This window comes from Leucoraja erinacea, chromosome 2, assembly GCF_028641065.1.
Source record: "Leucoraja erinacea ecotype New England chromosome 2, Leri_hhj_1, whole genome shotgun sequence".
Lineage (NCBI taxonomy): Eukaryota > Metazoa > Chordata > Chondrichthyes > Rajiformes > Rajidae > Leucoraja > Leucoraja erinaceus.
The window spans coordinates 56936787-56954754 of NC_073378.1; the positions used below are offsets into that span (position 1 = coordinate 56936787).

At 43.6% G+C, this 17968-nt stretch overlaps 1 protein-coding gene across 2 annotated transcripts in view; it reads left to right on the forward strand.

Moving 5' to 3' along the window:
• LOC129710284 (adenylate cyclase type 1-like) overlaps positions 1-17968 on the forward strand; it is a 253216-nt gene that overhangs the window by 136462 nt on the left and 98786 nt on the right. For both annotated transcript variants that reach the window (XM_055657175.1, XM_055657184.1), the window contains one exon: positions 10548-10706. In XM_055657175.1, coding sequence (XP_055513150.1) covers positions 10548-10706 — 159 coding nt within the window. The remainder of the gene's footprint in view (positions 1-10547; positions 10707-17968) is intronic.

A 17968-nucleotide genomic window follows, 5' to 3' on the forward strand; every position in this document is an offset into this window, starting at 1 on the left:
ATTCACTGTTGACTGATTAAAGCTATAACAGAAAAGAACAAGAATTATGCCACAAAATAATTGATCAATGTATACATTAAAGGTAGACAAAAATGCTGGAGAAACTCAGCGGGTGAGGCAGAATCTATGGAGCAAAGGAATAGGTGACGCTTCGGGTCGAGACCCTTCCCCAGACTGATGTGTGGGTGGGGGGGACAGGGGGGGGGGGGGGGGGGGGGCGGGAGGAAGAAAAGGGAAGAAGATAAAATATATACATTAATATCATTTTCTAATTCCAAGGAAATAGACATTCATTGAAAATGAAACTGTCATCTGAAATACGTCCTATGCTGTGCACTGTTAATATTCATTACTACATAATCCTAACCTTGAATAAATCATCTACCTGAACTCCACAATTAGATCGGTGTGAAATGTCATTATAAGAGGATATTTGTTGCTCCACCTCTTTCCCCAAGTAATGAGTTCTTGAGTCATTAAGAAAGGTTAGTAATCAAAACTATATCCTAACTTAACACCTATGTAGATGTGAATGACTAGATAAAAAAAAGGGGTGGCACAGTGGTGCAGCGGTAGAGTTACTGCCTTAGAGTACCAGAGACCCATGTTCGATCCTGACTGTGGGTGCTGTCTGTACGGAGTTTGTACGTTTTTCCTGTGACCGCATGGGTTTTCACTGGGTGCTCTAATTTCCTCCCACATTCCAAAGACTTGCAGGTTTGTCTGTTAGTTGTCTTCTGTAAATTACCCCTGGTGTGTCAGATAGAACTGGCGGTCGGCATGGATGGTGGGCCAAAGGGCCTGATTCCACGCTGTATCTCTAAATTAAAGCTAGATATTGACACCCTGTTCTTAATAATGTTAAACCTAACTTCCTTACTACTGACTATAATCCTTAATCCTTAATCCTAACCTCAAATTCTACCCCTAAAATGACATTGAATTGCGTAATACTGAACCAGCAGCAGTGCCAAGATAATTGAAGCATCTTCATCAATGCAACTTATCTGTGTTATAAATAGACATGCTGGAAATATTATATGTGACTATGTACACAGCCTGCATAGTTGCGGAGGTTTAAATGTGATACAGGAACCTGATGGGAATATCATTAATTAACCTACGAAATAAGCTGACAAATCTTAAAAAAACAACTCTCTCTATAATATGTTCCCCAAAGAATCTACAGTGTGTTCCATCATTAGCACTAAATGCACCATATAGCTGTGTCAACCAATTCCAATCTGCTTCCAAAATGCATTTGCCTAAACTCAGGGGAAAGGACTTTGGGGCCAGAGTAGAATGTTTTGACATTAATATACAACATGTTTACCATCAACACCAGGGAAATAATTCCTAGGTAATTGAATTCTCAATGGAAATAAAACATTAGAAATAAGCAGCAACAATTGACTGCAGATGACACAAAAGAGCCCAAAGTGCTGGAGTAACTCAACGGTGTCAGGCAGCATATCTGGAGAACATGGTTAGGTGAAGCTTCAGGTCGGGACCCCTCTTCAGACTGGAGAAGGGTTGCAACCTGAAATGTTACCTACCCATGTTTTCTAGAGATGCTGTCTGACATGCCCGGTATATTGAGTCTTTTTTTTAAGTTTAGTTTAGAGATACATCATGGAAACAGGCCCTTCGGCCCACCGGGACACACTAGGGACAATTTTTACATTTACCAAGCCAATTAAACTACAAACCTGCACGTCTTTGGAGTGTCGGAGGAAACCGAAGATCTTGGAGAAAACCCATGCAGGTCGCGGGGAGAACGTACAAACTCCATACAGACAGCACCTGTAGTCGGTATCGAACCTGGGTCTCCGGTGCTGCATTCGCTGTAAGGCAGCAATTCTACCGCTACGCCACCGCGCCGCCCTTTATTAGAAATAGATAAATCTAAATGTGGCACAAAAACATTTCTGTATTTCTTTGAGCCAATTCTGCATGAAAATCCATTATTTCAATAATATGCAAGGAAAATCTAGCAACATTATGCCAGGTTGTGGAGAATTTAGATGGAGACCTCCAATGCCTCTGCAAGATGATTTTGTCTATGAACTGCAAAAGAATCAGAAACATTGCGTTACATGAAATTAGTCCAGCTTTGATCCTTTTTAAGCCATTTTATGTACCTTTCTGTGGCAAACTGTAGACTTCCATAAAGAAAATAACAGTTACTACTCTTATATTCATGTTCAAAGTTTACTCTGGTCATCGATTGCCATATATTACAACTTAATTTCTCTCAGTAATTTACATCATAATAGATTTTAGAATATTATAGTTGAAGGACATATTTCTTGTGTTGAATTAAATTAACATTTTAAATTATATAAAATCACTGGATTTTAACCCATGTAGTAACAATTTTGCTTTTCAATGTTTTTTCATTGTCAGAATTATAATTAAAATTTTATAGTTTAAGGATATAGCCCTCCCTCGGTTGTGAACTCCTAACATGCTCCCCCACGTATATGAACGTGCTCCACCGGTCAGGAGTTAGGTTGAGCTGCTGAGAGCCCTGAGTTACAGAGACAGGCTGATGGTCGCTTTAATGCTCCTTCTAGCTTTTCCATTACACCTGTTTCTGTGATCTCTCTCACAGATACATTTTCTTTGGACCGACAAAATATTCAGTTCACGAACTGTTCTCAGTAACAAAGGACTTGGTTTTAAAACTGCATACCGCCGGTATCCTTATATGAAACTGCAGAAGTAAATTATCATTGTTGGTTAAGATAACGTTTCCTTTAAACAGTTAAATATCCAGTTTTCTTATTCCTGATAGTCCAAAAAATAATGAGCTAAGCCTTGTTGAAAAAACAAAGGTTTGTTGATAATGCCAGATATTATTTATTCATGAGCTACTAATCTCCAGAATGTGGCACTCAATTAGCACCATTCCACTGTTTGCCACTGCCAAATAAAATCTTCCCTGTCAGTTACTAGATTTTTCCATTAAACAATGCACAAAATCAGGGCTGGAGCATAGAAAATAGGTGCAGGAGGAGGCCATTCGGCCCTTCGAGCCAGCACCGCTCGAAGGATATTTAACAAATCGTTAAGAATATACTTGTGTTAGGATATCGTAATTGATGGAAAATAGTAATTTTTTAAGTTCATAGGTTTATAAATCATAGGAAAAGAATTAACCCATTCGGCCCATCGAGTCTACTCTATCTTTCCCTCTCAACCTCATTCTCCTGCCATCTCCTCGTAAGTTTTGGCACCTTTACTAATCAAGAACCTGTCAATCTCCACTTTAAAAATATTATTCACAGCTGTCTGTGGCAATAAATTCTGAGGATTAACCACCCTCTGGCTAATTAAATTCCTCCTTATCTCCTTTCTAAAGGTACATATTTTTATTCTGAGGCTGTGCCCCTCTGATTCTAGACTCTCCCACTAGTGGACACATTCTCTCCAGATCCACTCTATCTAGGCCTTTCATGACTCAGAATGTTTCAATGAGATCCAGACCTCTCCCCCTCCCATCCCCCCATCATTCTAAACCCGGACTGAAAAGCAGGATCTGCGGGGTAGTGATCTCAGGATTGCTTCCAGTACCTCGTGCTAGTGAAGGTAAGAACAGGACGATAGGAAAAATGAATGTGTGGCTGGGGAGTTGGTACAGGGGGCATGGATTTACATTTCTGGATCATTGGGATCTCTTCTGGGGTGACCTGTAAAAAAGGGAAGGGTTGCACCTTAACTGGAGGGGGACCAATTTCCTAGTGGACAGGTTTGCTAGTGCTACACAGGAGCTTTTCCTGTCAGAGGCCATGCTGCAAGATGCACTGAGTGATGTCGACTGGAATATGTTCGAAGCAAGTTCCAGTGACGTCAGTGAGTTCGCGGAAGCAGTCACGGACTTCATCGCAAGAGTAACCGACAACATCGTCCCCACGGTAAGGGTAAGCACCTTTCCGAACTAAAAACACTGGGTAGACCGGTCTGTTCGTGTGGCCCTGAATGCTCGCACCGCTGCCTACAACTCGGTCCTGGCATCAGGAAACATGAACGTCTACAAGGCAGAGTCCTACCAACTGCGAAGGGCGGTGAAGGACGCAAAGAGAAAGTACAGAGACAAGATGGAGTTACAGATGGAGGAGCAGGACACCAGAAGCCTGTGGCAGGGGTTACGGATTGTAACCAATTACCGGAGCACCCCTTCCTCATCCGCAAGTGCCGGCACCTCCCTAGCTGATGACCTGAAATCCTTTTACGCTCGTTTCGAGAGGGGCAACACCACTCCAGGTCTGCCGAATATCGACAATACCGCCAGCGGGCTGGCTACTGAAGCTGAAGGGAGGAATGTGCACACATTCTCGCTGTCCGAACACAACGTGAGGAGGGCTCTGACACAGGTGAACACGAGAAAAACTGCAGGCCCCGATGGCATCTCGGGGTGAGTACTCAAGTCCTGTGCTACGCAGCTAGCTCCAGTGCTCACTACATTATTCAACCTCTCCCTGGACAAGTCCGTGGTCCCTGCCTGCTTAAAAAAATCCATCATTGTACCGGTACCAAAAAATGCCTCCCCAGCCTGTCTGAATGACTACCGTCCGGTGGCCCTTACCTCGGTAGTCATGAAATGCTTTGAGAGGCTGGTGAAGAAACACATCTGCGCCTTCCTCCCTCGGAACATGGACCCATTGCAGTTCGCATATCGTCCGAACAGATCCACGGACGATGCGGTCTCCCAGGTCTTGCACACCGCTCTCTCCCATCTGGACAGCCAGAAGGGGGGCTACGTGAGGATGCTGTTCATAGACTACAGTTCAGCCTTCAACATGATAGTCCCCACCAGACTGGCCGGGAAGCTAATGGAATTGGGGCTCAACACCTCCCTGTGTGCCTGGGTCCTGGACTTTCTCACTGCCAGGCCCCAGGTAGTCAAGATGGGAGGGAATACATCGAGGTCCCTCACCCTGAGCACAGGATCGCCCCAGGGTTGCGTCCTCAGCCCCCTATTGTACTCCCTGTACACACATGACTGTGTGGCTAGGTTCAGATCCAACTTAATAATTAAGTGTGCTGATGACACTGTGGTGGTGGGCCTGATCTCAGACAACGACGAGAAGGCCTACCGGGAGGAGGTGGCTGATCTAGCACTCTGGTGCCAGGATAACAGCCTCCTCTTGAACATCAAAAAAATGAAGGAGCTGATCATGGACTTTAGGAGGGCACATCATCCGAGGACGTACACTCCATTGAGTATAAATGGGGATCCTGTGGATAGGGTGAACTGTTTTAAATATCTGGGAGTCCATATCTTCGAGGATATGACATGGGCATCACACGCATTAGCACTCGTGAGTAAGGCAAGGCAGCGCCTTTACCACCTCAGGCAATTGAGAAAATTCAGAGTGTCTCCGAGGATCGTCCAGTGCTTCTACGCAGCGGCGGTGGAAAGCATCTTGTCCGGAAATATTACCATCTGGTTTGGGAATTGCTCTGCCAAGGCCAAGAAGGCTCTGCAGAGAGTAGTGCGTTTGGCCGAACGCACTATGGGAACTTCACTCGCCCCCCCTGCAGGAACTATACAACAGGAGGTGCAACTCCAGAGCAAATAAAATCATGGGAGACCCCTTCCACCCCAGCAACGGACTGTTCCAGCTGCTACGGTCAGGCAAACGCCTCCGTTGCCATGCGGTGAGAACGGAGAGGTTGAGAAGGAGTTTCTTCCCAGAGGCCATTCGGACTGTAAACGCCTATCTCACCAGGGACCAACTCTACTAAACGTTTTTCGTTCCATTATTTATTATGTAAAAGAATATGTGTGTTATGATTGTGTTTATAATTTGTTTGGTTGTTTGGTTGTTTGTCTTTTGCACAAAAGTCCGCGAGCATTGCCACTTTCATTTCACTGCACATTTCGTATGTGTATGTGACAAATAAACTTGACTTGACTTGACTTAAACTAGATTGGCAGGGGGTTGGTATATCTTGTACAGGACAGAGGCACGTGAGAGGCTAGAATGGTGGTGTGGAAAATGTTAGTGGACAGAATAGTCAGATGAAAGGTGGAGAGCGAGGAAGGAGGGTTGGCTTAAACTGCAGGTATTTTAATGCAAGGGGCCTGACAGGTAAGGCAGATGAGCTTAGGACCTGGATAGGTACGGGCGACTGCGATATTGCAGCCATGACTGAAATCTGATTAAGGGAGGGGCAGGACTGGCAGCTCAATGTTCCGGGGTACAGGAGCTTCAGGAGAGACAGGGATGAGGGAAAAATAGGAGGGGGTGTTGCATTGTTGGTTAAGAAGGATGTCACAGCAGTGATCGGTTGTGACATTATGAACAGGCTCTATGGGTGGTGCTGAAGGACAGAAAGGGATGGTCACCTTGTTGGGGGTGTACTACAGACCCGCAAATAATCAATGGGAATAAGAAGAACAAATATGCCAGGAGATTGCAGGTCAAATATAGGTGTTGTAGTAGGGGATTTTAACTTTCCCAATGTAGACTGGGTAAATCATAGTGCGAAGGATTTAAATGGGGGTGCAATTCCTCAAACGTGTTCAGGAGAGTTTTCTTAAGCAGTATGTAGAGGCCCCCACACGTGAGAGGGCAACGCTGAATCTAGTATTGGGAAATTGGGAAGGGCAAGTTAATGAAGTGTTTGTGGAGGAGCCTTTTGGGACCAGTGACCACAGTTTGATTAGGTTTAAGATGGTTATGGATAGGGATGGAGAGGATCCACGTTTTAAAATTCTCAACTGGGTTAAGGCCAACATTGTGGGTATGAGAGAAGGTCTCGCTCAAGTTTACTAGAGCAGGTTATTTGAGGGGAAAGGAACATCGGCCAAGTGGGATGTTTTTAAAAGTGTGTTGACGAAAGCTCAGGATATGTACGTCCCCGTTAGAGTGAAGGACAAAGCAGGCAAATGTAAAGAAGCTTGGCTGACGAGGGAAATTGAGGCATTGGTCAAAAGAAAGAAGGATGCATGGGACAGGTATAGGCAGCTGGGATCAAGTGCATCCTTGGAAGAGTTACTGTATCACTCTATGACTCTATGACTCCAGCGAGCACAAGTCCAGAGGCATCAAATATTCATCAAGCATGTACCCAATCATCCCCGGGATCATTCTTGTAAACCCCCTGTGGAACCAATACCAGCACATCCTTCCTCAGATATGGGACTCAAAACTGCTCACTATACTCCAAATGCGGTCTTACGAGTGCTTCGAAAGCCTCAGCATTATGTCCCAACTTTTATATTCTACTCCTCTCGAAATGAATGCGAACATTACATTTGCCTTCCTTACTACTGATTCAACTTGCAAATTAACCTTTTTAGGAATACTGCACCTTCTTTGCACCTTTGATTTCTGAATCCTCTCCCCATTTAGAAAATGGTTCACACCTTTATTCCTACAAACAAAGTACATGAACTCACACTTTGCTAAGCTGTATTCCATCTGCCACTTCTTTGCTCACACTCACTACCTGTCTATGGCCTTTTGAAGACTCCCCGCTTCCACCACACTACATATCCCACCGCCTATCCTTGTATCATCTGCAAACTTGGCCACAAAGCCAACAATTTAATCTTATAAATCATTAATCATAATCATCATAATTATAATCACACTTTATTAGCCAAGTACGTTTTGCAACATACGAGGAATTTGATTACTATACAACGTGAAAAGTAGCAGACCCATCACCGGCCTCTGCAGAACACCACTAGTCTCAGGCAGTCAACAAAGAAGCCCACTTTATTCCCACTCTTTGCCTTCTGCCATTCAGCCAACCTTCTATCCTGCTAGTATCTTCCCTCTAATACCATGGACTCTCATCTTTAGTAGCCTCATGTGTGGCACCTTATCAAAGGTGTTTTGAAAATCCAAGTGAATAACATCCACTGATTTTCCTTTGTCTATTCTGCTGTTTATTTCCTCAAAGAATTCATACAGATTTGTCAGGCAAGGTCTCCCCTTCTCAAAATCATGCTGTCTTCGGCCTATTTTATCATGTGCTTCTGAGTACTCAGAAACCTCATCCTTAATAATAAAAAATCTTACCAACCACTGAAGTCAGGCTAACTAGCTTTTAGTTTCTCTTCTTTTGCATCACTCCCTTGAACAGTCAAGTAACATTTACAATTTTCTAGTCCTCTGGGACCACTCCTGACTTCAATGATTCTTGAAAGATCACTACTAATGCCTCCATAATCTCTAAAGCCACCTCTTCCAGAACTCTGTGGTGTAGTCCATCTGATCCAGGTGACTTATCCACTTTCAGGCCTCTCAGTTTCATTTAATCTCTTGAGGGCAGAAGAGTTAAAAATTAAACCATTTAATTTAAATGATAGGTTGTTAATTTTTCAGTGTGTTTAAAAAATATTCATTTTATTTTTGTATTTGTTTTCTTTTCTGTTTATTTTAATCCAATTTGTATTTCATTCCTTTGATGCCTAATTTTGCATCATCAATATTCATCCTCTTTCTCGGTTATCCATCTTGATAACTCATTCACTTTGAGGAATCCTTCTGCTGACACATACCCCTTGTGTATAATTTACAATCACAAAGCTACTGTGGGAAGCAAGAAGAAAATAGAGGGAGAAATTTGTCTGTGATTTCAAATGTTGTTACTCACTAATTTTACACCCTCTGCAGTTGGGAAATTGAACCCTCTGGGACCATTGAGTGAAGATGAGTATAACTGGTAGTCAATATAGAAGCATAGAAACATAAAAAAAATAGGTGCAGGGGTAGGCCATTCTGACCTTCGAGCCAGCACCGCCATTCAATATGATCATGACTGATCATCTAAAATCAGTATCCTGTTCCTGCTTTTTCCCCATATCCCTTGATTCTATTAGGCCTAAGAGTTAACCTAACTCGCTCTTGAAAACATTCAATGAATTGACCTCCGCTGTTGTCTGTGGCAGAGAATTCCACAGATTCACAACTCTCTGGGTGAAGAAGATTTTCCTCATCTCAGTCCTAAATGGCCTACCCCTTATACTTAAACTTTGACCCCCCTAGTTCTGGACTCCCCCAACATCGGGAAAAATGTTCCTGCATCTAGCCTGTCAAATCCGTTAAGAATTTTTTGTTTCTATAAGATCCCCTCTCATCCATCTAAATTCCAGTGAATACAAGCCCATGCGACCCATTCTTTCATCATATGTCAGTCCCGCCCACCCGGACATAGACCTGGTGAACCTACATTGCACTCCCTCAATAGCAATAATGTCCTTCCTCAAATTAGGAGACCAAATTTGCACACAATACTCCTGGTGCAGTTTCACCAGGGTCCTGTACAACTGCAGTAGGGCCTCCTTGCCCCTAAACTCAAATCTTCTTGCAATGGCCGACATGCCATTAGATGTCTTCACTGCCTGCTGGACCTGCATGCTTACTTTCAGTGACAGATGTACAAGCACACCCAGGTCTCGTTGCACCTTCCCTTTTCCTATTCTGACACTATTCAGTTAATAATCTGTTCTTTCCACCAAAGAGGATAACCTCACATTTATACACAATATTCTGCATCTGCCATGCATCTGTCCACTCACCGAACCTATCCAAATCACCCTGCAGCCCCATAGCATCCTCATCACAGCTCACACTGCCACCCAGCTTTGTGTCATCCGCAAACTTGGAAATGTCACATTTAATTCCCTCATCCAAATTGTTAATATATATTGTAAATAACTGGGATCTCAGCTCCAAGTCTTGCGGCACCCCACTAGTCACTGCTTGCCATTCTGAAAATGACCCATTAATTCCTACTCTTTCCTTCCTGTCTGCCAACCAGTTCGCTATCCATGTCAATACCCCTACCCCAATACCATGTACTCTAATTTTGTACACTAATCTCTTGTGTGGGACCATGTCAAAGGCTTTTTGAAAGTTCAGATACACCACACCCACTGGCTCTACCTTATCCATTCTACTTGTTACATCCTCAATAAATTCCAGAAGATTAGTCAAGCATGATTTCCCCTTCATAAATCCATGCTGACTTTGACCGATCCTGTCACTGCTTTCCCAATGCGCTGCTATAACATCTTTAATAATCAACTCTAACTTCCCCACTACCAACGTAAGGCTAACTGGTCTATAAATCCCTGTTTTCTCTCTCCCTCCATTCTTAAAAAGAGTGGCTATCCTCCAATCCACAGGAACTGATCCAGAGTTGAGAGAACATTGAAGACAGATCACCAATGCATCCACGATATCTAGGGCCACCTCCTTGAGTACTCTGGGATGCAGACCATCAGGCCCTGGGAATTTATCTGCCTTCAGTCCCAACAGTTTACCTAATGCCATTTCCTGACTAATGTGGATTCCCTTCAGTTCCTCCCTCCCACTGGATCCAAGCTCGGTCCCCTAGTATTTCTGGCAGTTTGTTCCTTAGTCTTCCTTAGTGATATTATCAAATACCAGTGAGAAACAAAACACAATTCGCATGATTCTAGGATTGAACGTGCTCATTTCTGTTTCCTATCCATGCTGAATTTGTGAATTTGTGAACAATGTATTGTCACTGAATGGTTAACAGTCTTGGGTCTATTTCAGGTCTGTGGCCGAAGCCACTGAAGTTGATCTCAATATGCGTGTGGGTCTGCACACTGGAAGAGTGCTGTGTGGAGTCCTTGGTCTCCGCAAGTGGCAGTATGACGTGTGGTCCAATGACGTCACCTTGGCAAATGTAATGGAAACAGGTGGTCTTCCTGGGTAAGGGATATTTTCATTTGAAACATACGGATTGAAGTAATCTGCCTGTTTGGGGTAAGTCATAGCTGACAGGATCATTAGGATAAATATTAAGTGAAAATCTTTTAGAAAATTCAATTTGCTTATTCAATATACCGTGCAATTGCCATTGTGAATTTAGTTTTCTCTGGTGTCGATGGAAATAACTGTACCATTTGGATTGCCTCTTTCCTGTCATTTCATCCAGCTCTCCTTTTCCTTATTCTCCACATTTTGCTTTTCAGCCTCTATTTTAGAATTTCCATCTTCAGTCTCTCAAGCTGCAGGTTGTGTTTTATCATATTATGATCACTATCTCCTAGGGGTTCCTTCCATAAATCAAATCTGGTTTGTTACACAATGCCAATTACAGAATTGCCCTTTCCACAGTAGGATCAACCACAAGCTTGTACTTGTCAAAATGCTCAGTTAGAACGTTTCTGATGATAGATTCCAGTTTTAATGATACCACAATTAATGATAATCTGTTCGGTCTGTGATTAATTGGTTTCTCCCTTCTTGGATGGATTGACATGTACAAACTGCTCTACATCCTGAAGATGTGTGTATTTAGGTTAATTGACCTCTGTAAATTAGTACAGTAAATTGGCCTCAGTATGTAGGAAGTGGATGAGAACATAGACCAAGTCTCAATGGGTGATTGAAGGTCAGCGTGGACTATGTGGGCTGGAGAGTCCGTTTCCCTGTTGTATCTCTAAACCGAACTTCTGGAAGTACTGTTCAGACAATAGTCACAGACAGTCTTCTATTAACCTGTTCAAGAGCTGTTCCGGAAATTCCCTATTTCCTGAAATGTTTTTTTAACACACATTCATGCTGACTCTTTTTCATTAGCTTGTACTTATTAAAAGGCTCAGTCAAAATGTTTCCGATATTAGATTCCAGTTAACATCACTACAATTCATGATAAACTGATAGGTCTGTGATTATGTGTAGGAAGGAATTGAAGATGCTGGTTTAAACCGAAGATAGATGCAAAATCTTGGAGTAACTCAGAATTCAGAGTCTGAAGAAGGGTCTCAACCCGAAACGTCACCCATTCCTTCTCTCCAGAGATGCTGCCTGTCCCGCTGAGTTACTGCAGCATTTTGTATTTATCTTAGGTCTGTGATTAATTGATTTCTTCCTTCTTTCTTAAAGCATGGATTGGCATTTACAATGTTAGTATCGAACTGCAAATAATTCCAGAACATGAGTGTGAGGAATGGGATAATATGAATGTTCCATAGGAATGTTTCATTTGACCACATCTTGCACCAAATAAAAGAAACAATGGTGTTCATCTGACTGCACACAGATATCTACAGTGCAGAGAAACAAACATTGTACCATTCTTGATGTTGCAAATAAACAGTTTATCAGTATTTATTTAAATAGTTTAGGAGGTAATGAAGGAGTGAAGAGGCGATTTGGATAATTTCCAAAGGAATGAAAGGATTGTAATGTGTGATTAACCTTTGCGTATTTAGTATAATTCAGGTAATTATTTGATGTCATGCTGCCAGCTAATTGTGATGAGTATAGCATTGGTGAATGACATTGTTCAAAGACAATTGGAAGAATAGTTGCATCAGTTTAACTGATTAGAAAAAAAAGTGCTAAATATTTAAAGGCATTGGCCATGGTTAGAATACTTACTGAATATTTTTTTCAGCATCCTATTCGTAAAAACTAAAATGCAGTAGGAGCAGTGATGGTAGAGAGAGTCGATAGGACAAAAACTGATATGTTGGACGTGCCTGGGATTTTGGCAATGCATAGAATAGATAAATTATCTGATCCAGATGATTTGCATTCCAGATTGTCAAGGATTAGAGATCTGGATTTGCTATAATCTTCCAGTCTTTTCTTGATATGAGTGAGTACCAGAAGATTAAAAATCAGTAAGTGTGATGCCTCTGTGCAAATGTTCAAGGATGTACCTAGTAATTGCAGGCTGGTCGGTTTAACATTGTAGAGAATATGACTTTAGAAACAATATTCAGGGAAAAGACTAGGAGGCATTTGGAAAGGTTTGACTTAATAAGGAGAAACAGCATGCATTTGTGAAAGGCTTATCGAACTTGATCAATCTAGGTGAACTTTTTGATAAGGAAACAGAAAAAGGAAATGCTGTGCCAAATAACTTGTTTCTGCGTTACTCTGTGGCTTTATTGTGCTTTGAACGTACTGAATGCAGTATGAATGAATTTCTAAAGCTTGTTTGACAAAAAAACACATGGGAATGAATGAATGAATCTCTTTATTGTCATTGCACATGGTACAACGAAATTTAAAAGTCAATCCCATGGTGCGATTCACAAGAGCAATTTTAAATATATAAGAAAAGGTAAAAATATATACATATAAAAAATTAAAAAAAATTACAGATAAATAACAATAGCAGCTGAGGTAGAACCATTCAGTTGAATGTGAGTGTTATTTCTTATTTTGCATTGTTAAGTTCACGTATGGCTATGGGGTAGAAGCTGTCTCTGAGTCTGTTTGTGCGAGTTTTGAAAGCCCTGTACCGTCTGCCAGAGGGCAGCAGGTGGAACAGGTTGTGTCCAGGGTGGGAAGGGTCCTTCAGGATGTTGGCTGTCCTGCCAAGGCAGCGAGAGCTGAAGATGTCCTTCAGGGAAGGCAGTGGGCAGCCAGTGATTTTTTGTGCGGTGTTGATGACCCTTTGAAGGGCTCTCCTGTCCGCTGCAGAGCAGCTGGCATACCATGTGGTTATACAGTACGCCAGCACACTCTCGATGGAGCAGCGGTAGAAGGACACCAGCAGCTTCTCCTCCAGGTTGTTTTTCCTGAGGATCCTCAGAAAGTAGTCGCTGCTGGGCCTTCTTGACTGCTGTGGTGGTGTTTGTAGTCCAGGAGAGATCCTCTGTAATTTGTGTGCCCAGGAATCTGAAGTCTGAGACCCTTTCCACACAGTCCCCATTGATGAATAGGGGTTTGGGGGCTGCACTGTTCTTACGGAAGTCTATGATAATTTATTTTGTTTTTGTGGTGTTTAGGATGAGGTTGTTGTCTGAACACCACGCTGCCAGTCTTTGGACTTCCTCCCTGTAGGCTGTCTCATCTCCTCCTGAGATACGTCCAACCACAGTCGTGTCGTCCGCAAACTTGACAATGGTGTTGGTGGAGTGGGCGGGGGCACAATCATGGGTGTAGAGGGCGTAGAGGAGGGGGCTCAATACACAGCCCTGTGGGGAGCCGGTGCTGGGTGTGATGGGGGTGGAGAGGTGATGGCCCAGTCTGACGGTCTGGGGGCGGTTAGACAGAAAGTCCTTGATCCAGAGGCAGATGGGTTGAGAGAGTCCTAAATCCATGAGTTTGGTGACCAGTCTGCTGGGGATGATGGTATTGAAGGCGGAACTAAAGTCAATGAAAAGCATCCTCACATAGCTCCCCTGGTGTTCGAGGTGGGTCAGTGCAGTGTGAAGAGCAGTGGCTATGGCATTCTCAGTGGACCTATTTGCTCTGTAGGCAAACTGGTTAATGAAATTGAAGCTCATGAAATTATACGGTTAGTGCCGGGTTGGATGTAAACAAATGGCTTGAAGCCAAAACCAGTGAGTTGTGGCAAATGGTTGTTTTTCAGAGTGGAGGATATTGAAGGGCCATCCAAAAGACAGAATTTTGATTTTTGTTTTAGTGTTGACATGTATAAATGATTTGGATATTGAAATGAAAAATAACGTTTCAAAATTTGTGATAATTTCAAACCTTGGGGGAAGTGGCAAGCCATGAGGGTGATGTTAGTTGATTACAGCAGGATAAAGATCAGCTGGAAGAATAGGCAAACAATTGAGTGATGATACGTAATATGCAGAATTATGAAGCAATGCATTTTGGCCTGGGTAAGAAGATGTAATGTGGACTAAAGGGCCTGTCCCACCTGGCAGTCATTTGCGCGTCGTTTACGCGACATCATTTACGCGTCATGACGCACGCATTGTGACGCACACGTGATGCGCGCTTGGCGTGCATTACATGCACATGCCGTGCATTATGCACGCATGGTGCATGGTGACGTAGGCAGTGACGCGCAGTCGTGTGCGGCGCTCCAGGATTTTGGGATTCACTTGAAGAGCAAATGACGCCCAAGTGGGACAGACCCTTTAATGACCTAGTTCAAAAAGTGTGCATCAACTGAGGGACCAAGGGAGTTTGTGCATGGATCATTGAAGATACTTAAACATATTGAGAAAGTAACGAGCAAAGCTTAATCATACAGCATACAAATGGGCCCTTTAACATACCTCAGCCATGCTGACCTTTTTTGTCCAACCACTCAAATGCAACACCTGCATCAAGATAAGATAAGATAAGATACATTTATTGTCATTTGGACCCCTTGAGGTCCAAACGAAATGCCGTTTCTGCAGCCATACATACAAACACATAGACCCAAGACACAACATAATTTACATAAACATCCATCACATCACTGTGATGGAAGGCTTATCTCTCCACTGCACTCTCCCCCCCCCGATGTCAGAGTCAAAGTCAAAGCCCCCGGCTGGCGATGGCGATTGTCCCGCGGCCATTTAAGCCACGCCGGGTGGTGCGAGGTCGCACACCGGGTCTTGATGTTGGAGCCCCCGGTGTGCGCTCGCAGAGTCCAAGCCGCGCGGGGCAGTGGTGTCAGGCACCGCTCCAGGAGCTCTTCAACCCCGCAACTCGGGCGGGGGAAGTCGCCGTTGCGAGAGCCCTGAAAAGCGGTCTCCCTCCAGGGAGCCGCGGGCTCCCGGTGCCGCCGTCCACAGACCTGTCGTTGGAGCCTCCGACTCTCCGGTCGGGCCGCAGCAGCAGCAGCAGCAGCAACAGCATCAGCGCTCCTCCACCGCTCCACCCGTTCCAGACTCGGCCAGCCCCGCGACGGCGACGGTGAGTTGTAGCACCAGGTCCCCGGCTTCTTCCTGTTGGAGGCCGCTCCTCGTTGCGGCCCCAACGACAACGGAAACCCGACGAGAAAAGGTCGGGTCTCCAGTGCAGGGAGAGATTTAAAAAGTTTCCCCCCCCCCTCCCACCCCCCATTCACACACACGCCCCAACAAAAAAATAACAAAAACTACATTAAAACACAGACAGAAAATAATAAAACGCGAACAGACTGCAGAGGCCGCTGCTGGCCAGAGCCGCGCCGCCCACCGGAGAGGTCTCCATTGCCTGCATAGGAATGCAAGGTGATTTTCTACATAGACAAGTGAGCTGATGGCTTCTCTCTAACAAGCATTCTTGTTCAATTGCTTGCCGTGTGTGTGTGCATGCATGCGTGTGTTGCATTGGCAGGCAGGAAAGTGAGAGAAGAATATAAATGTGAAGTTTTACTTGTTGCCATATATAAAGACAAGATGCAGAGATCAGTACCTAATGAAATCCTGTGGAAGGCTATTGCTTTAACCATGCCTCTTTCTAGAATATCTCAGCGACACATTTGCAAGTGATTTAATAACATTCAAAATCAGAAATAGCAGCCTGCATAATGGTAGACAACAGCAAAAGAATATTAAATTAATCTCTATCAAGTTCTGTGCTATTTTAATATTTGTGGATCAGTTGATGATCAAATGGGAAATGGTGCAGAGAATATCTGTCTACACCCAAGTGGGTGTTAATTCCTCTTTATCTGGAAGAAAATGTGCAGCATGCATCAAAGCATTCAGCTTGGTGTTAGCGTCACTCGTACCGGATGCATCTCAAACAAAATAAGCTGAGGTTGGTGGACCGAGGTGAGGAGTTGTGTGTGGGGCTAGCAATGTGGAATGGGAAGGATGAAGGGTGATTTGTACTGTCTGGGAGGGATACAGGTGAAGTGGAGTTCAGAAATGCCTGAGGGTGGGTGAGAAGGAGTAGGCAGGGCAGCACGGTGGTGCAGCAGTAGCATTACTGCCTCATAGCACCAGAGACCCTGGTTCGATCTGGTGGTGTCTGTACGGTCTGTGACCACATGGGTTTTCTCCGGGGGCTCCGGATTCCTCCCACTCTCCTAAGGCATATAGGTTTGTAGGTTAATTGGTTTCGGTAAAAAAAAATGTAATTTGCCCCCAGTGTTTACGATAGTGTTAGTGTACGGGTGATTGCTGGTCGGAGCGGTCTCGGTGGGCCAAAGGGACCTTTTCTGCTCTGTATCTCTAAAGTAGAGATGGAGGGTTGGAATCAGAGGTAAATTAGGCCACTGTGCTTATGCCAGCCAAAATTGAATTATTTGGTTTTCACTCCCTTGCCAGGTCTCATCTGGAGCCTCTGCTATGTGGTCTTCCAGGCATGTTTTAAATGTGGTGATAAAGCCATCTGCCATCCTTTCAGGCAATGAGCTCTTGACTGCCCCACCATTCTTTGCTTGAAACTACTTTTCCTCAACCGTCCTCTTATCCTTTTGCGATTAATTAATTGTTCCTCAAGTCTCTATAAATTCCTTTATTAATTAACTGTATATTTCCTAGGCAGCAAAGTCCTAAGGGAAATGCATCCTTCCTAGTTTAGGCCTCTCATGATTATGTACTCCACCCTCGTCAGTTCTCCTCCAAGTAATGAGCAGGGTTTTTCCGAATCCTCCCTCTGCCTGAATTTATCCCCTTGACAGCCTCCTACCCACAGTAATCCGACCCTGGGGCCTGGCTGAGCCCACCAATAATGCAAGAGAGCTGTCCACAAAGTCAGCTACTAGTAATCAGAGATATTCAAAAACCGTTCCAATTGTGCATTTGATTAAAAATACGTTAAGATCATAGCAATTGCTTCAATATCTTATATTAAGAAAATAAGTAAGCTACCTACTGTAGTTTACTACTCTCTAGGGGCAACACGGTGATGCAGCAGTAGTGCTGTTGCCTCACAGCACCAGTTCAATCCTGACCTTGAGTTCTGTCTGTGTGGAGTTCCCTCTGGGTGCTTCGGTTTCCTCCCACATCCCAGAGATGTATGGGTTTATGGATTAATTGGCTACTATAAATTGCACCTATCATGCATCCAAAAAGTATTCAGACCCTTTCACTTTTTCCAGATTTTGTTATGTTACAGCCTTATTCTAAAATTAATGAAATTCTTTATTTTTTTTAATCATCAATCTACACACAATACCCCATAATAAAAAAAAGCAAAAACAGGTGTTTAGTAAATTTTGCAAACTAATTAAAATTATATAACTGAAATATCACATTTACCCACGTATTCAGACCCTTTACTCAGTACTTTGTTGAGGCACCTTTGGCAGCGATTACTGCCTCGTCTTC